The sequence below is a fragment of the Mobula birostris genome, chromosome 2 (assembly GCF_030028105.1).
Source record: "Mobula birostris isolate sMobBir1 chromosome 2, sMobBir1.hap1, whole genome shotgun sequence".
In the NCBI taxonomy this organism is placed as follows: Eukaryota; Metazoa; Chordata; class Chondrichthyes; order Myliobatiformes; family Myliobatidae; genus Mobula; species Mobula birostris.
In genome coordinates, this window is record NC_092371.1 from 138414119 (window position 1) to 138439268 (window position 25150).

At 40.6% G+C, this 25150-nt stretch overlaps 1 protein-coding gene across 3 annotated transcripts in view; it reads right to left on the bottom strand.

The window, feature by feature from the left end:
- Nucleotides 1–25150, bottom strand: part of LOC140191713 (3',5'-cyclic-AMP phosphodiesterase 7B-like) — a 169029-nt gene that overhangs the window by 118832 nt on the left and 25047 nt on the right. For all 3 annotated transcript variants that reach the window (XM_072249398.1, XM_072249409.1, XM_072249381.1), the window contains exon 2: nt 22536–22593. In XM_072249398.1, the coding sequence (XP_072105499.1) occupies nt 22536–22593 (58 nt within the window). The remainder of the gene's footprint in view (nt 1–22535; nt 22594–25150) is intronic.

Genomic DNA, 25150 nt, shown 5'->3' on the forward strand with positions numbered 1-25150 from the left:
CTGGGAAACTAGATAGAGGCAGGAGCACGAGTACTTGCACATTCTGACTACTGCCAAATAAGGTATGCTCATATACTTGCAAGTCCTGGCTAACAAGCCATTAATCCCCTGATATTCATCTGCTGACTAGAAAATCTTTGATAAATGTCCATAAGAACCCCGACAGGACACACTAAGCCATCAGACTCCTCAATACCCACAGCCTGGACTGACACCAACCTACTGCCCTCTACTGTGCATATTGTCTTGTTTATTATTTATTGTAACGCCTGCACTGTTTTGTGCACTTTATGCAGTCCTGGGTAGGTCTGTAGTCTAGTGTAGCTTTTGTGTTGTTTATGTAGCACCATGGTCCTGAAAAACATTGTCTCGTTTTTACTACGTACTGTACCAGCAGTTATGGTCGAAATGACAATAAAATGTGACTTGACTTGATTAAAAAAGTGGTGTGGGGAAGAGGTGTGTATATCTGCATGTGTCATCACTTTTAAATTATGATGAATACATAGCCACATAACTGTACTTCTCAAAAGCTCCAAATGACGACTATCACCTGCCATATCAACCTGAGCCACTCAAAGCCAAAACACTCCAACACGTCAGATGAACTTGCAGAAACACCTGCAGCACACACGATCAGAACTATGTGACACCCTGAAGCCACTCCCTTCTCTACAAGTCTCTCTGGTGAGTGGCCCCGGTATGAGGGTCCTGCTCTGGTGTTGCTCATCCAAGTCCCAAGCCAAGGCAGCTTTGGCATTGAATGCCCCAGTGTGATTCAGAAAGCCTTCAAAATCTGTAAAATGTAAACTGTAAGCAAAAAGTCTTGTGAATAAACTCTTTCACCACACTCTATTATGAAGCTGGTGTAAATATTGCTTTTTTTTGCAAAAGAAGTATTTCCATAGGTTTTAACCACTGCTTTTAAATCTGCGTCTTCGACTTGCACTTAATGGTGATTTACAGTGGGCCCAAGAAATCCCTGCAACTAAATATGTTTATATCTCCCTCCACAGAGTGATTACCACATGTAAACAAGAATCTGCCTTTCCCAAGAGCTCTGCAAACAACTGATGCAATCCACCCAAGTTAAATGCAGAAGCAGTCTAGTTGGAAGCAGCTTCCCATAACTTTTTCCACTCACACCAAAACCCACACGCTCTCAGATTAAAGTTTCTTCCACAGTCTATAACAGTCATAATTGATTACATAATCTTTTGATGCTTTTTACATTTTAAACTAATATCTTGCTTTCTTAAAACTTAACTTGAAGGATATTAACACAGCTAACATAAGCTCTACATTAGCCCCTATAACTGAATGAAGTAATGTATTATAGACCGCTGTACAGTCAAGTTACTTTCCATTATTTTGTGTTTGATGTTTTAGTTCTCTTTCAAACCAGCTTCAGTATATCTATGCAATTTTTACCTTTCTACTAGCACTCCAAGGCATTTTCCCTGAGCGACTGATGGCATGCAGACCAGAGATTTGACAGATATCTGTACAATATGGCATGCAGACTCAACTCTTACCCATATCAAAGAAGTGGGAATTGAAAGTAAAATATCACAATGGAAAGGGGATGTGGCCTCAATTTTTTTGTCACTTCACTCAGCATAAATGTGATGGAGGAGGAAAATAGAGCCTTAGGAAAAAAGAAATCAAAGATACCTGAATGGATTTGAGCTAAATAACTGTTGTGGAGAATATATAATCTAGAGTACATTAGATTGGAGTGGATCTATGAGAAAGCTGTAATATGGTGTTGACATGAAGGTGGATGGTCAATTATACTTAAGGTCAAGTAGTCAAAGATGGGCATCAGGCAGTGACTTCAATTTGATGTTGACAAGAATGGTATTGGTATTGTAGGTATGCCCCCAACAAAAGAGCAAACAACAAAGCACACCAGGACTTTGAAAAGACAAAAGCATAAAGAGGAAAGAAAAATAAATTAATGAATAAGTTTCTCAAGGAAAATTTGACCAGAACCTGAAGCACAGGACCTCAATCATTAAGCAGGATACATGCATCATTAAAGAATGTAATGTGGTCTGTTAGAACAGTCAAATTTAAAATCATTCTATTGCTACTGGATTAGGTAATTGAGAAAATTGTGGTAAATGAGAGAACATTGTGAGGAAAGGGGTTATGATAGCATTCTACAAAAGGATTCTAAGAGTTTAGCAATGACAAGATGGAGTGAGACAAATGCAACAGAATTGGCATTGATGGAACACAAATGAAAAAAATGAAGAGTGCAGTGAATCAGAAAAGGCAATTTAAGATATTTGGCTACAAAGGTGTGCAGCTTGCTATTATCCCAACTGTTCAGGGCAATCTTAGAGCATCAGCATCACTTCTCAACATAGAGACGGCGGCAAACATTCCTCTTCTTTACTTCCAAAGTTACTCATCCACCCAAAATAAAATGGAAGCTATTCTAAGAATTCAGAATAATTTTCTTGGAAGACTAATATTAACAGATGTCTAGGTGAATCATTAAATCAAATATAGAAAATAATGATAAAATCTGGAATGTTACGATATACACTATATTATGTCTTGTTCAAGAATAACTTAGGATTCATGTTTGAAAAACTATAGCTGGCAACATTCTAGGAGATGGTAATAGTCCACTGGTGTTGTCTTAGAAGAAGTGTGACAAACTTACCATTTGCAGATATAATTTGCATTTCAGCATACTCCCGGTGATGTGAGGATGGTTGAGCAATGCAGTGATAACGAAAAAAATGCCTGGCAATAATGTTTTTAAGTAATGCAGTTGGAGTGAAGGTGCAGCCTGAAGCAATCTAATGGTGATCGACACCACATACCATCATAGCAAGTCTGCCATCCGGATTTAAAGCCACAGAAGTGAGGGGACACTAAAGCAAGATAACAATTGTTAAAAATGGAAGTCATTATGGAGATAGTCAGTGAGAGAAATATGTTAAATTGGATTAAAGTCAGAATCCCCTTGGAGGAAGTTGAGAGGTGGATTGTTGTGTGTACACTGAATGGAGGAAGAATTGATCTAATTGATGCATTATCCGACATTCTTTATTTTTCATTTTTTTAAATGTTGCTCTTGACTTCAATGTCTAATTTTCAGTCTCCCTTCTTCTAATTATCTGGTTTTACTTACTGTAGGCCCTTCAAGCTGCGCCACCCAGCATCCCCAGATTTAACCCTAGCCTAATCACGAGACAACTTAAAATGACCCATTAACCTACCAACCAGCAAGTCTTTGGACTGTGGGAAGAAACCGGAGCACCCGGAGTAAATCCACGTGGTCACGGTGAGAATGTACAAATTCCTTACAGACAGCAGTGGGAATAGGAATCGTTATTTCAGAACAACACTGTCCTCATTGATGACACTTGTCTCAATGCTGTCAACAAGTCTTGCTAGCCGGGCAGCATAATAACATCCTCAGCTTCTCTGGATGTAGAGGTTGAGTCAAGAACCAGAAAAGCCTGTTTTGCCTTTGGTCAGCTGAAAGATCGAGTTTGGTCACAGAACATCAGGTTGGCCACCAAGTGCAAGGTATACAGGGCCATTGTCATATCAACCTTGTTATATGGATGTGAGACATGGTGCCCATATCAGAGACACTTATGCCAGCTTGACCAACTGTAGCAGCGTCTCCTACATTCTCTGATGAAGATCACCTGGCGAGACAAGTTCTCCAATATCGAGGTCTTCTCTCGAGCCGGAATGCTAGCAGTTTCAACCTTGGTGATGTCAGTCCAACTGCGCTGGGCAGGACATGTTGTCAGAATGCCTGACGGAAGACTGCCCAAGGACATCTTGTACGGCCAGCTGTCCAGTGGTACCCGAAAATGAGGAGGCCAGCAACGACAGTACAAGGATGTTCTGCTCAAGAGCCTCAAGAAAGCTGACATTGCCCCATCAACATGGGAGGATCTAGCTTAAGATCGCTCACAGTGGAGGGACGCCATCAGAAAAAGTGTGGACACTGCTGAGAACAAGTTCAGCGAAGCAACAGAGGAAAGGCACAGGAAGTGCCATAATGGAGCTTTTGCCCCTGCTGCCCCTCTAGGCCTCACCTGCCAGGTATGTGGCAAGCAGTGCCTGTCAAGGATCGGCCTGTACAGCCATTCCAGGATGCACATATCAAACCCACTAACTGACTGAAAGGAACCATCATCATCCTATGGGATGGATAGCCAGAGAAAGATCCATCTATATACCTGGAAAATGCCAGATTCTGATATTGCCTGCAAGACATAAGATGAAAAAATATAAGTAGTTGAAATAAAAGAAAATGTGTTAAATGAGAGTCTTTGAGATTCCTTTGAATTCTGCAATGCAACTTTGCAATTTCACTATTTTTCAGTATGCTGTTTTAGCCAAGCAACTATTGCACATTTTACAATTTTTATTCCAGGTTGCCAGGTCCCTTTGACAGTTAATAAAGGCTTATCCATCATGTTTTCCAATTGCTCAGCCTGTATTTTTGTGCGTTCTCTTTAGATTAATGTAATACTTTCACATGCCGAAACACTGCATTAAAAGCCAAAACATGTAAATGGTTCAAGATAAACCTCTGAATCTTTGGAGACTGTAACAACATATCACCGCCTCTCAATACAAACACAAAGATGTTATGGACTAACAATAATTGTTTCTTTTTGAGATTGTTGGGGTAAGTTTGGAAAAACTCAGAGGCCAGAGAATCAAACTTTTTTAAAAAATGGACAATTTCATTTGCCCTAGGCCTCAGGTGTGTACTGACAAAAGTGTTGACCTCTCCATGGACTATCTCAAGTTCAGCCATATCACTGTTGACTAATAGTTGAACAACTTGTGGGATCTAATTGGAAGTCTTGCCATGTGCAACAGAGCTTCTGAACTATCAAACATGAAGAAAGGATATTAAAGAATAAATGGACTTTAAAGCAAATATTGCTATGGCAGCTGAAGAAGGTAATATCATGAAAACCCAACACAATGTGATCTAGAATGTAAAGAAATCTCCTGAAAGTTCTGGCCAGAAAAAGACAGTACCCTAACACGAAAGACTTTGGTTAAAGTTCTGGTGCTGAAAACTGAAGCCATTAGAAATCACTGAAAGCTAAAAGTTTGGGACAAGAAGCCTGAACCATATTGAAACATGTAGTGAGAACATTCTTTTATTAAATAGCAGATTGTTGCATTATAATGTTGTTGCCTTTACATGTTAGGTTTCAGCCTCAGCTGAAAGAAACAATCGACGCTGTTCAGCACACAATACCCGACCTACAAACATCCTCACACAATTGCTGCATCAACAGAAATGGCGAAAATGCTTGTGAATTTCATCCACAACAATAGGCTGTAATAACTTCAGTCTGTAGTCAGAAAACCACAGCAAAGAACTAGAACCCAAAGTGTACTGGTGAAACCAGTTCTGTTTTCATTTCAATGGCCTTCACGTATATTATCGCCAGTTTCACGCAGTTCTTCAACTGCCAACAAAAAGTGACCTTCTGACAGCCTGCAGATCCAAGGTTGAGATCAGCAAGGGAAACAATTTCAGTGGCAATTTGAAATGGTAACAAAAAGATCACAATAATTTAGCTCTATATTCAGTCAATGAGGAACAGGGCTGTCTCATGTCACAACAAATAACGATAACAGACAGACTTTCAAACTGATGAATAATCAGTGTATTGACATGTTATCAGATAGTCTGCACAGCATAATTTACACACCAAACACCTACCCAGATAATCTCAGATGGATGCTATTGACAGAAAGCAAATCATACTGAATACCTAGATAATCTGGCAAAATTCTTCAGATATTAGGATAATGCAGTGCAAAGGGCAACACAATTGACAAGGTACATATCATTGTGACAAACTAGGAAAACACAAGAAGCCAGGATCAGTAGGCCACTTGGCCCCTCAAACCTATCCCACCATTCAATACAATTATGACTGATCTTTGTGGGCCTCAGCTCTTCTGTGCCACTTCCTCAATACTCTTGATTTTTCAAATATTTAACTATTTCCTAATATTTCTAATAATTTGGCCTTTGCAACCCACCCCTCAGTTTTAAATAGCTAGCTGTTTATATTGTAGTTACAGTAGGTCTTTGTTTATAATTTTCCAACCAGTGGAAACATCCTAACATCTTGCCTATCAAGCCCCTTTAGGATCTTATATGGTTGAATAAGGTGACCTCCCAATCTTCTGATATCCAAGGAATACAAATCTAAACTGCTCAGCCTCCCTTCCCAACCAAAGAATCAGCCTGGTGGATTTCCTTTGGACTGCCCCTAATTTTACTATTGCTTATTATTTATTTATATATAATTTATTTATTTATTTATTTTACACAAACGTGTACCAAAACTGCACAGTATTCCAGGCAGAACAATACCAGTACCACATACAACTGTAACAAGATTTCCTTATTCTTAAATTCCAACTCCTTTGCAATCATTGGTCACAATTGCCGAGAAGAGCAAATCCATTGCTGATACAGTTTTAATGCATTCTATGTACCTTTTGAATACAAGAACATTGGTAAAGCACTACCAAACCCAAAATATCCAATGCAACTGAGCCCACAGTCACCACTGCAGACACAAGATCAATCTTCCAGAGACTGAACATATGGGGAGCATCCAGCCCAGAAACTGCTCTTGGCCATGTCCTTAGATCCTGCAAGTTCAACTGGCAGAGGTATTTGGAGACATTTTTAACCTCTCCCTGCTTCAGTCTGATGTTCCCAAATCCTTTAAGATCACTATTCTCCCAGTGCCCAAAAAAACAAGGTAATGTGATTTAATGACCACCATCCAGTATCATGAAGTGCTTCGCAAGGTGGTCATGGCATACATTAAGTCCAGCCTCCCAGACAATCCTGACTCACTGCAAATTGAGTACTGCCAAAACTGGTCTACAAAAGATACCATTTCCCTGGCTCTATGCTCCTCTCTGGAGCATTGGGACAGTAATACACCTATTGTTTATTGACTACAGCTCTGCTTTCAATACTATAATTCTAAGCAAATTCACACCAAATTCTGAAAACTGGGAGTTAACGTCTCCCTCTGCAACTAGATCCTAGACTTCCTGACCAACACACTGCAATCAACAAGGCCAGGGGGCATTGCCATCCCAAGGGCCGGGCAGTGCCACCTCCACAACTATTCTCACCACTGGTGCTCCACAAGGTTGCATTCTCAGCCTCCTACCCTACTGCCTATATATTCACCATTGTGTGGGCAGATTCTGCTCTAACACAAGTTTGCAGATGATACCGCATATTGGGCCATATCTCAAATAACAACGAGTCAGAATAGAAGAAAGAGATAGAAAGCTTAGTAACCTTTCCCTCAATGTCAACAAATTAAATATCTGGCTATTGACTTCAGGAAGAGGGGTGGGGAGCTGCACATGCTCCTTATCTACCATCAACAGTGAGACTTGAGATTTTCATGTTCATTCCTAGGAATATCACCAATGGCCTGTCCAAGTCCAACCACATAGACACCCCAAATGAGAAAGTTCTCCAATGTCTACTTCCTCAGACAGCTAAAGAAATTTGACATATTCCCATCAACCCATACCAATATTTAACAATGCACCATAGAAAACATTCTATCTGGATGCATCAGACTTGGCATGGCAACTGCTCAGTGCATGAAACTGGACAGGGCACACACAGGACATCACTGATTCCAGCCTCCTCTCCATGGACTCCATTTATACTTCATGCTGCCTCAGCATCAAAGATCCCACCAAAAAAAAAAGAGAGAGAGCTCTGCGGGCGTTTGGTGTCATTCGGCGGCCCAATCAGTGGCAGGAACAGCGCACAGCGAGGAAGTTACTCACAGGTCGGCGGTACTTGTTTAAAGAGGTTCATGGGTGTTCGGTGTCATTCCAGTGGCCCAGTCAGCAGCAGGAGCAGTGCAGAGAGGAGTAAATAAAAGTACAGAAAGGACAAGCAGAGCGGCTATTGTTGGGAGTGGGCCAGTGGGTGAGAGTGCGAGTCTCAGGCTTTGGCTCTAAGTACATTGTCCATTACGTTTCTGTAAGTTTCCCTATTTTACTGTGTCAGGGATACTGAGTGTAGTCCGAATGGCCATTCTGTGTTCTTCATACACACAACAGCCCATTGGAGTCCTGAGAGACCCAAGAGAGTGAGGAGATCATCTATCAGAGTTACAGGGGAGTGAGTAGTCACCTCTAAGCTGCAGGAGGCGGGTAGCTGGGTGACTGTCAGAGGAATGGAGAGGTGAATAGGCAGTTTGCACAGAGCACCCCTGTGGCCATTCCCCTCAATAATAAGTATAACATTTTGGATACAGTTGTGGGGGATGATCTCCCAGGGGAATGTCACCAGGTTACAGGCACTGAGCATGGGTCTGTGGTGCAGAAGGGAAGGAGGGAGAAGAGGGGAGCGGTAGTGATAGGGAATTCAATAGTCAGAGGAGCAGACAGAAGATACTACTGACCTGAACGAGACACCTGAATGACACATTGCCTTCCAGTTGCCAGGATCAGGGATATCTCAGATTGTTTCCAAAGCATTTTGGAGGGAGAGGCAGAGTAGCCAGATATCTTAGTACATATTGCTACAAATGACATAGGAAGGAAAAGCAAAGAAGTCCTGAAAAGGGAATTTAAAGAGCTAAGCAGAAAGCTGACGAGCTGGACCTCCAGGATTGGAATTTCTGAATTGCTACCTGTTCCAAGCGCCAGTGAGATTAGAAACAGGATGACTTTCAGATAAATACATGGCTGAGAAACTAGTGCTGGGGGCAGGGATTCAGGTTCTTGGATCATTGGGATCTCCACTTGGGGGGGGGGGGGTATGACCTGTATAAAAGGGACAGGTTGTACCTAAACTCAAGGGGGACCAATATTCTCATGGACCAAAATTGCAGCCAGCAGGGTGAGTACAAGTGCATTAGGGATGCAGAACCAAAAAGGGTAGCAAATACAGTACTCATAGTGTTATGTCTCAATACATGGAGTACAAGAAATAAAGTGGATGATCTTGTTGCACTTTTACAGATTGTTGAGTATGATGTTGCAGTCATCACTGAATCATGGCTGAAGGATGGTTGTAGTTGGGAGTTGAATGTCCAAGGTTACACATTGTATCAGAGGGATAGGAAAGTAGGCAGAGAGGGTGGCATTGCTCTGCTGGTAAAGAATGGCATCAAATCATTAGAAAGATGTGACATAGAATTGGAAGATGTTGATTCCTTGAGGGTTGAGTTAAGAAACTGCAAGGGTAAAAGGACCCTGATGGCAGCTATATAAAGGCCTTCCAACAATAGCTGGGATGTGGACTACATATTACAACAGGAGATAGAAAAGGTGTGTCAAAAGGGCAATGTTATGATAGTCATGGGAGATTTTAACATGTAGATCAATTGAGAACATCAGGTTGGTAATGGATCTCAAGAGAGAATTTGTTGATGCCTATGAGGTGGCTTTTTAGAGCAGTTTGTCATCGAGGCTACTAGATCAGCTATACTGGATTGAATGTTATGTAATGAACTACAGGCAATTCAGGAGCTTAAGGCAAAGGAATCCGTAAGAGACAGTGATCACAATATGATTTTCACCTTGAGATTTTATAGGGAGAAAGTAAAGTCTGATGTAGCAGTACTCCAGTGGAGTAAAGGAAATTACAGTGGCATGGGAGAGGAGTTGGCCAAAGTAAATTGGAAGGAGATGCTGGCAGGGATGACAGCAGAGCAGCAATGGCTTGAGTTTCTGTAAAGAATGGGGAAGGTGCAGGATAGATGTATTCCAAAAACAAAGGAATACTCAAATGACAAAATAGTACAACCGTGGCTGACAAGTCAAAGCTAATGTAAAATCAAAAGAAAGGACATACAACAAAGCAAAACTTAGCGATTGCTACATTGACGACTAGATTAGTGCTGCTTCCTACACCCATGCTGAGCTCATCAATTTCATCAACTTTACTTCAAACCCCCACCCAGCCCTCAGATTCACTTGGTCTATCTTGGATACTTCTCTCCCCTTTCTCAATCTCTCGGTCTCCATCTCTGGAGACAGACTGTCCACTGACATCTTCTACAAGGCCACTGACTCTCATAACTACCTCGACTATACCTCTTCCCACCCTGCCACATGCAAAAATGCCATTCCCTATTCCCAGTTCCTCTGTCTCCGCCGCATCTGCTCCCAGGATGAGGCTTTCCGTTCCAGGACATCTCAAATGTTCTCTTTCTTTAAGGATCGTGGTTTCCCTTCTGCTGTCGTCAATGATGCCCTCACCTGCATCTCCTCCATTTCCCGCACTTCGGCCCTCACCCCATCCTCCCGCAACCACAACAGGGACAGAGTTCCCCTTATCCTCACCTACCACCCCACCAGCCTCCGGATCCAGCACATTATCCTCTGCAACTTCCGCCACCTTCAACAGGACCCCACCACTAAGCACATCTTTCCCTCTCCACCCCTCTCCACTTTCCGCAGGGCTCGTTCCCTCCGTGACTCCCTGGTCCACAAGTCCCTCCCCATGGATCTCCCACCCGGCACTTATCCCTATAAGCGTAAGTGCTACACCTGTCCTTACACCTCCTCTCTTGCCACCATTCAGGGCCCCAAACAGTCCTTCCAGGTGGGGCAACACTTCACTTGAGAGTCTGTTGGGGTCATCTATTGCACCCAGTGCGGCCTCCTCTACGTTGGTGAAACCTGACGCAGACTGGGGGACTACTTCGTTGAGCTCCTCTGCTTCGTCCGCCACAACAGACAGGATCTCCCTGTTGCCACCCACTTCAACTCTGCTTCACATTCCCATTCAGATATGACCATACATGGCCTCCTCTACTGCCATGATGAGACTAAACTCAGGCTGGAGGAGTAACACCTCATATACCGCCTAGGTAGTCTCCAGCCCCTTGCTACGAACATTGAATTCTCCAACTTCCGGTAATTCCCTCCCCTATCCCAGTTTCACTCTGCCCCCTCCCTTAGCTGTCTACTACCTCCCTCATGGTTCCGCCTCCTTCTACTACCCATTGTACTTTTCCCTATTCCTTCACCTTTCCTGCCTATCCCCTCCCTGCTTCCCCTCCCCCACCCCTTTATCTTTCCCCTTATTGGTTTTTCACTTGGAACCTACCAGCCTTCTCCTTCCCACCTTCCCCCCACCTTCTGTATAGGGCCTCTGCCCCTTCCCTCTACAGTCCAGACGAAGGGTTCCGGCCCGAAACGTTGACTGAGCGTTTCCACAGATGCTGCCCGACCTGTTGAGTTCCTTCAGCATGTTATGAGTGTCGCTTTGACCCTAGCATTTGCAGAGTATTTTGTCACTAGGAAAAGCTGTTTTCAAATATGTAAAAAATAGAAGGTAAATGAGAGTGGATATAGGACTGCTGGAAAAGGAGGCCAGAGAAATAATAACAGGGGACAAGGAGATGGCTGATGAACTAAATGAGTACTTTGCACCAGTCTTCACTGTGGAAGATAAGTGTGCCAGGTGTTGAAGGGTATGAGGGGGAGAAGTGAGTACCAGTTACTATTACAAGGAAGAAGGTGCTCAAAAAGGTTAAAGACCCAAGGTACACAAGTCACCTGGACCAGCTTAACTGCATCCTAAGATTCTGAAAGAGGGAGCGGTTGAGATTGTGGAGGCATTAGTAATGACCTAATTCTGTTCCTATGTTTTATGGCCTATGGCCTTATGGTCAAACCCAGATATTCCCTATTCTCCCTTTGCCATGGGGCAGAAGATACAAAAGCCTGAAAGCACATACCATCAGACTCAAGGACAGCTTCCCCCCTCTGTTATGAGACTATTGAACTATTTCCTAGTGCAAGAAAATGAACTCTCAGTCTAGCTTGCTATGATCTTGCACTGTCTTGTTTACCAGCAATGCAGTTTCTCTGCAGTTGCTACACTTCATTCTGTACTCTTAATGCTTTACCTTGAACTACTTCAATGCACTGTGTTGAACAGTATGTAAGACAAGCTTTTGACTGTATCTCAGTACTTGTGACAATAATAAATAGATTAATTCAAATAGAGACAAACATTACTCATGCACTAGAATACCCAGATCCCTCTGAGCTTCTCTGCATTTAGATAGTGATCTGCTTTTTGACTCTTTTTCTTGAAGTACATGACCCCTACATTAAACTTCAATTTTTCTAGTTTTCAACCAATCACTCTATCTATATCCTATTGCAGAAATCCAATGTCCTCATTATAAACATGCCCTCTACCTTTTTAGCCCTATAAGTGTTTCTATTAATTTGTAACTGTTCTATTAATTTGTTATTTGGTAACTGTTATTTGATTTTACCCCATTTATTATCACTGGAACACTTGCAGCACTCTCCTTTGTGAAGATGCCAAAAAAAAAGCCACTTCTTTAATTCACCATGCCATTCTTTAGAACTTCCAAACTAGTCTTTTTACATATCCACAGAAAATCTGTTTTTACATGACAGGAAGTGACTCTCAAAATCAATTTATCCCTTGTTATGAGCTTTGTAGTATTTCACTGCCGGATTTGGAAAAAAATATCTTCCTACACTTAAGTTTTTCTCCAATCCAGAAGAGATGTCTATTCCCAAGCAACAGGTAAGCAATATAGCTTTCAATTTCCATCTTTGCAGCAGTGTTTGTTGCCCTAATGCTATCCCTTATGACTACTGTTTTCTCTCCCTCCTCCACCATGACGAATGGCTTGGTGCGTCATGATGCTGCGGACCGCTTGCATATACTCCTCATGCCTGCCTCTTTGGCAGTGATACCATCCTCTGCCTGATCAGTTGCCAGTTTAGAGATAGTGTTTCAGGAGGCAGTCGTGCCCCCTTGGAATAATTAAGTTCAGGTAATTCTTCCCCTCCCCAATGTGACACAGTGTTTGCAGCTCAATCTCCAGCTCATCAACCCCGAACCAATGTTCCTCCAGCTACCAACACTTAAAGATATGGACACTGTTAACCATGATGGAGTCTGCCAGGTTTCACAGGTTGCAACTATAACATATTTCCCAGCCACCTGTATGAGATAGGCAACTTTAGTGACAGGCTAAAACAATTCAAGCTGGGTTCAAAAAATAATACTTTCAACATTCGTGGTCAAAAATTTGACTGAGTTTGGAAGTACCAGAAAGCTGGGTGCATACAAATGTGAAGTTGAAGTGATGCAAATGTGCATTGTTCCTCATGACAAGTAGTAAACCTTGGATTGAAGGCTAATGCCAAAGGCATTAGTGAAAGCAGAAGTAGAGGTCAATACAATGGGTTCAGGTTAATTTGGCCAGAGGTTAATTGGGACAGCCAATTATTTGAGACAACTTTTAAAGAACAAAACTAATTGAGAAAATAGCCAGTATTTCCTTTGTTTATTTGGGACACTATACCATTTAACTGGGACAGTGAAGCGTTGACCAAACAGTTTCTAACTAGCATCAGTTTTGTGTGCTTGTGTGGTCGTAGACACAACACTGCTACAGCAAACTTTTTTAAAAATTATAAATACTGTCAGTTGTGTGTGTGTCTCTGTTCAAAACACAGTGATTTTTGTCACTGATGGTTGGCGAGAAATAAGCAGTAAGATTATTCAGAACCGTTGCTCATTGTGGTTACATGCATTCATGCTCGGAGATGCCAGATGCGAGTGAAAATGAAATGATTTCACTTCTTCAACAAGTTAGGAAGTACAATGAATTTGAAGGTATCAACAATAATTCTGAATGTTGCAATAAAAGTGAAGATTTGGAGGATACAATTGTCAAAAGCATTGTATGAAGCAGTCCATTATCTACACTAGGTGTCTGCGAATTTTGTTCATTTACAGCTAATCAAGTGAGCATGGCAGCATAAGCTGGATGAATTTCTGCATCGGTAACTATTAGGAACTAATACAGTTGGAGAGTACTGTGATAGTATTGGTAGTGCTCCAATTTGTTCTCAGTCTCATTTAAATACCTAACTCATTACTCAGTTGCACAGCAGTTTGTCTTTTTTTAAAAAATACCTTCTTCACTATTTCTATGAAACTTCAGCTAATTGGGGCAACCATTTAATTGCGCCAAAATGTACTGGCCCTGGTGTGTAACAATTAACCAGCATCAACTGAGTATCAAAGACTGTAAATATAGTAGTGATAAGGAGGTTCCTAGAAATGGCACGATTCATTCCAGATCTTCCAACTGTGCTCACACCATGGAATTATTGAAGGAAAATGTGAAATAAATATGGAAACTATGGCCAAAATAGTGCACTTTAAATGAAAGGGAAGCCTTGCAAATAAATCTCTCAATGTTCATTATAATACCCATACAATTGGAGGCAGGTTTAAAATGGTTTAAGTTATGGCCTTGATGCATGCCACATGATGGAAAACGGACAATTGGTTCGAAACTCTCAAGGTGGTAGAGAAACCATGCACAGGTTGAGAAGGAAGCAGTAGTATAAAAAGGCGGAGGGACAGGGCAAGGAATGAGCAGATTGAGCAACCACTTCAAGCATCTTCATTTCGTCTGCCTTGACCACCTGGATCTTCCAGTGGTTCATGTGAGCAAAATACAGGCAACTTTCTCGTAATGCCATTTCAGTAAAGGAATATTGCCCTGAGAGCTTACAAATCACTAATGAGATATGGAATAACAATTCACTTCAGGAAAGCCAATGCAATGTTAGCATTTATTGCACGAGGACTAGAACATAAAAGCAAGGATGTAATGCTGAAGCTTTATTATTAGGCATTGGTCAAACTGCATTTTGAATGTTATGAACAGTTTTGAGCTCCTCATCTAAGAAAGGATATGCTGGTATTGGAGCGAGTCCAGAGGAGGTTCACAAGAATGATCCAGGAATGAAAAGGAATACATGAGCAGCATTTGATGGCTCGGGGCCTGTACACACTTGGGAGTTTAGAAGAATGAAGGAGGGACAGAAATTCGTTGAAGCCTATAAAGTATTGAAAGTCAAAGATAGATTGGACATTGTTTCAAATAGTGGGGGAGTCCACAGCCAGAGGGTACAGCCATAGAACAAAATGATGCCCCTTAAGCATAGAGATGAGAATGAATTTCTTTAGGGTGGTGAATATGGCTGTGGAGGCTGGGTCATTGGGAATATTGAAAGCGGAAGTTGATAGGTTCTTGAATGATAAGGGCATCAAAGATTTCAGGGAACAGGCAGGAGAATGGGATTCAGGGGTTTAATAAATTAGCCATGATTGGACTCGATGGGCCAAATGGTCCAATTCTGCTCCTGTATCTTATGGTCTTATGTTATATGAATTTATGTGAAAGAAATTGTTTATTTTTTTTAAAACTTCCACAACATTTTAAACTTGCAAATCATTCAGAGTCTTCCCCAATCAGAACCCTTGGATGAAACCTACGATTTGAAATCTGATGAGAGCCAGATCGAGTCTGGTGATCAAATTACAAGAGGTCCAGGTATGATCTCTGGAAAGCCAGCTCATGGGCAGGGCTTGAATACTATCTCCTCTTAGAAAGTTAAATCAAATGATATTAAGATAGCAAGGCCTCACTTCAAGATGAATTCAATGCTTTTTATGCTCGTTTTGACCATCAAAACAAGGAGGAACCATCTTGAACTCCTGCAGACCCCAATGATCCCATGATTTCAGTCTCTGAAGCTGACAGCGAGCAGCCTTCAGGGGGGTGAACCCATGAAAAGCATGCGGTCCAGATGGGGTACCTGGTCAAGTGCTAAACAGCAGTGCTGGTCAACTGGCTGATGTATTCGCATAGATCTTTAACCTCTACCTTCGGCAGTGTGGGGTACCCAAGAGTGTGGTGACTTCTCTCAGTGACTATTACTGAGTAGCACTTACATCCACACTGATGAAGTGTTTTGAGAGGACAGTGATGAAACATGTCAACTCCTGCCTGAGAAGCAACTTGGATCTACTCCAATTTGCCAACCATAATAACAGGTCCATAGCAGATGCCATCTCATTGGCTCTTTACTCAGTCCTGGAACATTTGGATAGCAAAGACACACATCTGGAAGCTCTTCATTGACCTACAGCTCAGCATTCAATACCATCATCCCCTCAAAATTAATCAATAAGCTCTAAGACATTGGCCCCAATACCTCCTTGTGCAGTTGGATCCTGGATTTGCTCACTTGCAGACCTCAGTTAGTTCGGACTGGCAACAGCATCTCCACAATCTCCATCAGCACAGATGCAGCACAAGGCTATGTGCATAGCCCCTGCTCTACTCATAACATTGTCAGCAAGACCAAGGAGCTGATTATTGCAGTCAGGGGTAGGAAACCAGAGGTCCATCAGCCAGCGCTCATTGGAGGTTCAGAGATGGAGAGGGTTAGTAACTTTAAATTTGTAGGTGTTATTTCGGAGAACTTGCCCAGACTCAGTACTTAAGTGCAATTACAAAGAAAGCAAGGCAGCGCCTTCACTTCCTTAGGTGTTTGCAGAGATTTAACATGACATCTAAAACTTTGCCAAACTTCTAAAGATGTGTGGTAGACAGTATATAGACTGACTGCATCACAACCTGGTATGGAAATCCTAATGCCCCTGAATGTCAAATCTTAAAAAAAAAAAGTAGTAGATACTGCCCAGTCCATCACAGGTAAAACCCTCCCAACTATTGAGCACACGTATATGGACACACTGACGCAAGAAAGCAGCAACCATCGTCAGGGACTCTCACCACCCATGACATGCTCTCTTCTCGCTGGTGCCATCAAGAAGCTACAAAAGCCTCAGGACCCACCACAGGTTCAGGAACACTTACTACCCCTCAACCATCAGGCTCCTGAACCATTTGAGATAACTTCACTTGCCCCTTCACTGAAATGCTTCCAAAACCAATGGGACTCACTTCCAAGGACTTTTCATCTCATGTTCTTGATATTTATTGCTTATTTATTATTTCTTTTTTTTTGGTATTTGCACAGCTTGCTTTCTTCTGCACTCTAGCTGAATGTCCAAGTTGAGCAGTCTTTCACTGATTCTATTATGGTTATCATTCTACAGATTTATTGAGTGTGCCAATAAGACAATGAATCTCAGGGTTGTATATGGTGACATACATATACATTAGCAAATCTTACTTTGAGCTTATTTTTAAACAAACAAAAACCTACTCTGCAACCTGGAGGTCACCTCTAATGATAAGCACCCCATGGTTTACCTGAACAGCTTTTTCAAACCATGCCTGCATTAATAAGTTACACTCCATGCTGCATCAACTAGAGAACAGTAAACTTTATCTTTAGGTAGAGCCATTCCACCCTCTATATAACTGTTTTTGTGTTTATACTGCGCTCCTTTTGAATAAGACATGAGGAATACCTGCTTTGTAACCATGTGAAATTGTCACAATCTGGAACATTCAATTTTACTTAAAGATTCTGCTTATGAACAGCTATAGGCACTACTCAGTATTAAGTTAGTCAGAAATCATTCTGTTCACAACAGCGTACAGGAATGACATGTTTTTGATTCTTCATTTGACTTCAAAACGAGTGGCTCAGAAATCAGCCAGAATACTTAAAATGTTCTAGCAGCTGATGTTGGAAGAACAGTAAAAACCCAGAGTGAAGCACTGATTCACCACTTTCTTGGTTCAATCCAAAAAAACACTCTACCGTAAGCCATGCACTTACAGAACTCATGAGTTTTGTTCATCAAATTCAACTTAAAAGTTGATCACCACTGTGACATTAATCAGAATATTAGTGTTGTTCAGCCATCCAGAAAATCGAAGACACTCAGTTGATTTATAGAACCAGAAGGAAAGTTGGCTGAAGATTACAACATTTTAAGTGTTCGTGTAGATTATGCGATCCCTGCTAGAGATGAACCAATTCTGGATGGATCCATTACAGACTTCAGGTAATAGTATTTAACCCAAGCAAGCTTGAGAAAGAAACAGAACTCAAGCTCAGATGAAGAATCAAACAAGGCAACAAGGAATTCACACCAACTCAAGTTCTCTGATAACCAGATGGTGGACTAAATCTGCAGCTGCTTATTAAGTGTCACATCACTAAGTTACTTGTATCTCACTGTTTGTAAAAACAAAAGGAGGAAAAGCTAATAGTACAAGCGTTTTCTGTTTTGTCTAAATTAGAGCTTGATCCTGCTCTAATTTAAAGAAGAGTAGTTGCTTTACAATTATGTAACATTGGCACAATCTGATATACTTGATTTGAACTAGAGCTTAAAGATTTGGCATGCAAATTCCTTTCAGCATGCAGCTTTGCAAAATAACCTAATCTCATTTTGGATACGAGCTGTGTTTCAGTGCCTTTTTTTTTTAAAGATATTACAGCATTCTTAAATTTTGTTGGCCTTTCCAAAGAATTTAACTGCTGGAAGCATTCTCAGAATAGGTTAATAGTCTTTGCATCTCCACTGTCAAGTGATGCAACCACTTCCAACTTGAAAAGGACCCAACATTAGTTGCCACAAGTGACTGGGCATCTTAAGTATAGTCTCGCTTATTTTGAAGATCATTGCTACAATGTAATTTAGACTCTAGTTTATTGTATTGCACAAGAATGATCATAGATTCAGAGTCACTTCTGATAAAAGTGTTTATAAAACAGCAGGTCAGAATAATAACCAGAGAAAAAGTAGGGCCTATTAGGGAAACTAGGGCATAATTTGTATATAGACATAGAAGGTACAGGCAAGATCTTTAACGATTACTTTTTCCCCTATCAGTTTTTAAAAAAAGAAACAAACCACGTTTAGGAAATTCAACAAGTGATACCATCAAAGTGTAGTGCAAAGCTCTATAAATAAAGACAAGGTGCACGATGCCTTGGTGGGATTGAAGGTGGACATGCCAGAGGAGACTTATTGCAGGCTGCAATGGTTACTTCCGTGATTGGATGTCTCTGTTTGGTGGTGTTCCACAGGGGTCAGCACCGAGACCATTGCTGTTTGCAATTTATGATTGGTGGAATGAACAGTAGGCTTGCAGATGACATACAGTAAAGATTGGTGAAATTATTGACAGTGGAGAGGGTGGCCTTAGGCCACAGAATAATATCAATAGGCTAAGAAATAGTGGATAGTTACTCCTGATAACTGTGATAGGATGTATTTTGGAAGCACTAGGGAAGCCCCAGGACAAGCACCAATGGCAAGTTCCAGGGATTATTGAGAAACAGAGGAACCGTGAAGTCCCAGTCCTAAGATCACTGAAGGTGGCAACACAGTTGACTAAGGAGGCATATGGGATTGTTGGGATTCATTAATTGAAGCATTGAATGCAAGAGCTAGGAAGCAATGATCCAACTTTAAAAATTATTAGTTCATTCTCAACTGGAGTAATGCACTGTATGTGTGTAGTTCTAGTCACTTGACGTATTGCTGGAGAAGGTGCAAAGGAAATTCAACTGAATTTTGCTGTGGATGGAGCATGTTTACTTTGAGGAGAGAACGTTGTCAGGTCTGTTTTCTCTGGAGGAGAGACGAACAAGGGACATGATTGATATGCATAAAATTGAGTGGGATAGACAAGTAGATCACAAGAATCTTTTCTTTTTGTTTGGAGGCAAACAAAACAAAATATAGATTTAAGCTAAGCAGCAATAGATTTAGAGGGAATCTGAGGAGGACCTTCATCACCAGAGAGTGGCGAGTTCCTAGAATAGCACTGCCAGAAAGAATGGTGGAAGCAGCATCACTGATAGCATTCAGAACAGGCACTCGCACAGTTCAGATAGTGAAAGCTAAAGGTGAAGTACGAGAAGACTGGATTAACTATAAATGGGTACCCACAGGTTGGCATAGATGTGGTGAGCCGAACCACGCTGTATGGTTCTATGAAAATGTGAACTCTCATTACGACAACATAATGACTTTATTTAAATTTGTAAGATTTCAATGGGGGTTTGGGGGTGTGTGCATGTGCGCGAGTGTGTTTTTTTTTTAAAAACACACACTGCTCAAATGATTGATTCATATTATATGTTTCATGTATTTCTTGTCTAAGGGAAGAATTAAACAAGAGATGCACAATTAGGTACTATTGTTGAGTTTTGCTGCATCAAGATATTTATGTGTAGATTTACAGCCTGTTCAGAATTTGAGCAATTTGGGAAATTTACTTGAGCTTTCCATTGTCGTGGGAATTCACTAGTAAATGGTATAGGATTAGGCAATGGATTCAAAGAACTGGAGTAAACAAAATCTGTCTACAATGTGAAAACAGACTATTTTGTGTTTCCTTCTGACAAATGAAGCCATTTCAGGCCATCATATCTTAGAGTGCATCAAGCAATCCTATACCCCACAAGTTTCTTTGTAAGATATTCTCTTTCAATGCCAATTTTTCACAGACAGGAAAAAAATCTTTAAAATTGGATGGATTCCTTTCAAATTCTGTCTATTTCTCTATAAGCATGCAACATACCCGACACTGAAGAAACAAGGAATGACATGAAATAACTGTATTGGCTCTTTCCTTAGTTGCTCGTTTCACAATTAAATTGCAAATAGCTAAGTGTTTCACAAGAATGTATCATCCATCTTTTCAACACAGATAGAAGTGCAACTTAACTAAAAGCAGGGGAAGCCTCTGTCAGGGATAACAAAGTTGGAATAATGAAATTTTTAGCTGTATTCCACTTAATTTTTAGCTGTATTCCACTTGAAAAAAATACTTATAATCTAAGAGATAAATATGATACATTTTTGAATATCTGGCACCCTTATTTACAAAAGATAGGTTGGCATAGCTAGGTGCTCTGATAATAAAAATGTTGGTCCTTTGGGGAAAGTAACAAATAAATATATTAAATTTATTTCGAATTCCATGGAGCATGTGGAGACCTTCCAATATCCAGGCAGCCTTTCCCTCTTTTTTTTTTTTTCCTTTTCTTTTCTTTCTTTTAGGTAGGAGTATATATTGGGGGGGAAGGGTTAAGGGGAGGGGGGAGGATAGATATTAGTATTTCATGTAATCAAGTTTGAAAACTCAATAAAAATTATATTAAAAAAAGGAATAACAAAGTTGTAATGTTTGAAGCATTTAGCAATAATCTTTCTTCTGTTAATGTCTAGATGACAAATAATTTCAAATAAACATGGACCATCTTTTAAAGATTAAAATTTCCATCTTTTTCTGCTGCAATAAGTAGTTATTGCTGCACAGGAATAATTTATACCTGTGGTGCTGTGATGAATGCAAAAGAACAGACTTTTATTTCAAATTTCCTTTATTTCTAAAAAAAATCAAGGGAATTTCAGAATGACAACAAACAACTGGTATGTAAGCAAATACATATCCTTCACCGATGAGCAGTTACACAGGAGTGCAATAGATTGGCTGGTTGAGTGGTGTTCCAACAACCGTGCACCCAACATCAGTAAGACCAAGGGGCTGGCTGCAGACTTCAGGAAGTGAGGAGAACACACACCAACCCTCACTGAGCGGTCAGCAGTGGGAAGGGTAAACAGCTTCAAGTTCCTGGGTGTCAACATCTCAGAGGATCTAACCTAGGCCTGTTATATTGATTCAATTACAAAGAAGGTGTGCCACTGGCTACATTTCATTACAAGTTTGAGAAGATTTGAAATGTCAAAGAACCTAGCAAGCTTTTTACTTCCAACAGATGACTGTGGAAAGCATTTTGACTAGTTGGATCACTGTCTGGATCATTGCCAGTGCACCTGACCACTAAAAGCTGCAGAGGGTTGCAAACTGAGCCAGCTCCATCATAGGCACTAGTCTCCCCAGCGAATACACTCAAAGGACTCTGCCACAGGAAGGCAGCATCCATTATCAAACACTCACCACCACGCTCTTCTCATTACTACCATTCGGGAGGAGGCTGAGGGCACACACTCAGGAACAGTTTCTTCCCCACACACCCCCCCCCATCAGATTTCCGAACAGTCCATGAGCACTACCTCATTATTTTGTTCTCTTTTTGCACTACTTTTTTTATATTTCTTATTTGATTTATAGTCATTTTATGTATTGCACAGTACTGCTAATGCAGAACAAATTTCATGACAAAGCTTATGCCAGTGATAATAAACCTGATTCTGTCTCTGACAAAGAGACCATTAAGTTCTCTAGCTTGACTCTTTCCTTGCTTAAAACTCATCATGGATTATATACAATTACGGCAAGGCAGCATTCACTGGTCATCTACAAGAGCTTTCTAGATGTTAAAGACCAACAGTTCCATGGGAAATACTAAATGTAAAACATCCCAGTAAAGGTGATAGATCCCTTCCTGGGAAGTTTATGGGGTTCTTCAACCTCAAATTCATAAGGTTTTCCTGTTACATACACAAGGTTCTTTGAAATGCAACTTCAGGACACATCATGGTGCAATTTGAAGTTCCAGCATGACAAACAAGTTTAAACCCATCCTTAATGCATACTCATACTTTTGCCAAAAAAAACATTAGATGGCAATTAACTGCTGAAGCTAGCTTGTACCTTCTTTGGAAAGGAATATTGCAACCAATATTAGAAGTGTTTTTGTTTGTGCACATTGAATATTAATCCTTTAAAATGGATAGGTCTTACCTAGCATGCGAAATAGTGCATTCTGATCAGGACCATCCAATGAGATAGCTCCACAGCTCTGAAAGAGAGAAAAAAAAGTCTGTTAAATGCAACAATTTTACTTATTAACAAGGAACTTCAACCCAATTTGTATGTAGGTAGGTAAGAGAGAAAAACTATGCGAGAAACAAGTGCTGCAACGGGAGCAAACCTTCAGTATTTACTTGCCTCGCCCCTTTATTCAGTACACAAAACACAACTTTGTGCCCATGTCTTCTTTTTAGAAAACGTTCCACTTTCGCTGTGGATATATTCACTGGTCACACAACTGATCCTCAAACTAACTTATGAAGCCATGCTCATGATAAAAATAATTTGACAAATTCAAATAATGCCTTTTTAAAATTTTTACTTAGTAAGACAACATTTAAATTGGTATCAACAACCACTTTGGAAATATAACAAACCAAATTCCCTCTTCAAACACAACCCTTCATAAGAAAAACTTACGAGAAAGATTATTAGAAACATTTGAAATAACACATATACAAACAAACCAGGGCAAGTTCAGAAATAACAATCAAAACTGGAATAGTTTAAAAAAAACACAAAGCAGAATTGTGATAGGTCAGGAGAATAAATGCTGCAAATAAGCTTCTGGTAATACATCAATAAATTTTAATGAATTTCAGATCACACTGCAGTAAAATGAACCAAGTATGATCACTTTATACAAAGTATTAAGAGGCCATTCGAGCAGACTGCCTGGACAACTGACCATTTTATCATAGTGAGGGCCACTGTCAAGAACTCATGGGCAAGATTATGATCTTCATTCGAAGATCATAGTTTGAATGTTAAAAGGTTTCATATGTAAAGTAACCAATGCAATAAAGTTCAATGACAAGTTAGCAAAGGTGGCACTATGCATGCTTTCCTTGATCAGTCAGTGCACTTAGTATAGGGGTTGGGATGTCATCTCACAATGGTACAGTTACTGGTTTAGACCATATTTTGAGTATGGTGTGCAATACTGATCACCCAGCTATAGAAAGAATATTATTAAACTGTAAAGTGTTGAGAGAAAAAAAAATAATCACAAGTATTCTACCAGGACAGGAAAACTGAGTTACAAGGAAAGACTGGTGGACAGGCTGCACTACGTTCACTCTAAAGCACTGGAAGCTGAGGAGTGAGCTTAAAAGTACGTAAAATCATGAGAGGCATGCATAATATGAATGGCCACAATATTTTTCCTGGGGTAGAGAAAGATCTAAAGTAGGAACTCCCAATCCTTTTTATGCCATGGATCCAGACCAGTAACTGAGGGGTCCGAGGACTCCAGGTTGGGAACCCCTGATTTAAAGGGATTCAAGGGGCAAATTTTCCCACAGAGGGTGGTGGGTATATGGAACGAGGTGCCAGAAGAAGTTGTCAATTTGATACAATTACAATGTTTAAAATATATTTGGATAGGTACAAGAATAGGAAAAGTTTAGAGGGACATGCACCAAACACAGGCAAGTGGAATAAGCTTCATTTGCCTTCTTGGTTGGTTTGAACAAGTTAGACCAAAGGTCATGACACCGTACTCTGTGACAATGCTACCAACATGGCCAAAAGAAAGACAAGTTGGAAGAGAAATAACAGAACTTAAGATCTGAAAAAAATACCAGAGCTAGCAGTTATGACTCAAACATCTTGCTTATCCCTATGCACTGTTGTTAAAGTATCTGCTTTACTGATACAACAATAAAGTTGTCACACAGTATGGAGCTTCCCAAAAATTCTGATCATGTCACATGTCCCGGAAATCTACCCAAACAGATTAAGGATTCATTACCGCTCACACTTCTGTACAAACACATTCAATATTGGCATGCCTGTCACTTCCAATTATTTCCAGCCTAAACAAATCTGCATGATTTGCTTGAGCTGGATTAAATCTTTTAAAATTTGAACAGCAAGACATCAGAAATCCAGGAATTCCCAGAGCTGCCGAAGAGCCTCAGCCTCAAACATTGACTGTAATTTTTACCCACCCATAGATGCTGCCTGCCCTGCTGAGTTCCTCCAGCAGTTTGTGTGGGGGGCTTAATTTCCAGCATCTGCAGATTCTCTTTGTGATTTGATTTCCAGTTGCTTGTTTTTAAAAGAAAATCAGTTAACGTTAGGTCTTCTTTAAATAAAAAGAACTAAAAGCTAATGTTGAATTTACTGATTAATAGCAACATGATATTGGGCATTTCTCTGAAGTGCTGTTCAAATTACAATGAAGATCAGTAACATCCAGTCTGAAACCTGAACCTTTTTAGAGACTTCAAAGTTATCATTCAAGAGTTAGCATGTTGCACTGTAAATCTGCAATTATATGGCTGCCCATTTTTAAGCAGTTGTTTGCAATCAAAGACATCTTGCTACCACCATCATCCTTGGCCTCCTATCATCAAGCCCATTTTAACCAATTTACTAACTTACCTTGGCTCCAACCTTTAGGACTACAGTCTCCTACCCAGACCTTGTCAAAGGCTTTACAGGAGCCCAGCAGTGAACACAACTTCACTGACCTCCATGCATTTTGTTATCTTCTTGAAAGACAAAACAGAAAATCACATTAGTCAGACGGGATGTCTCCC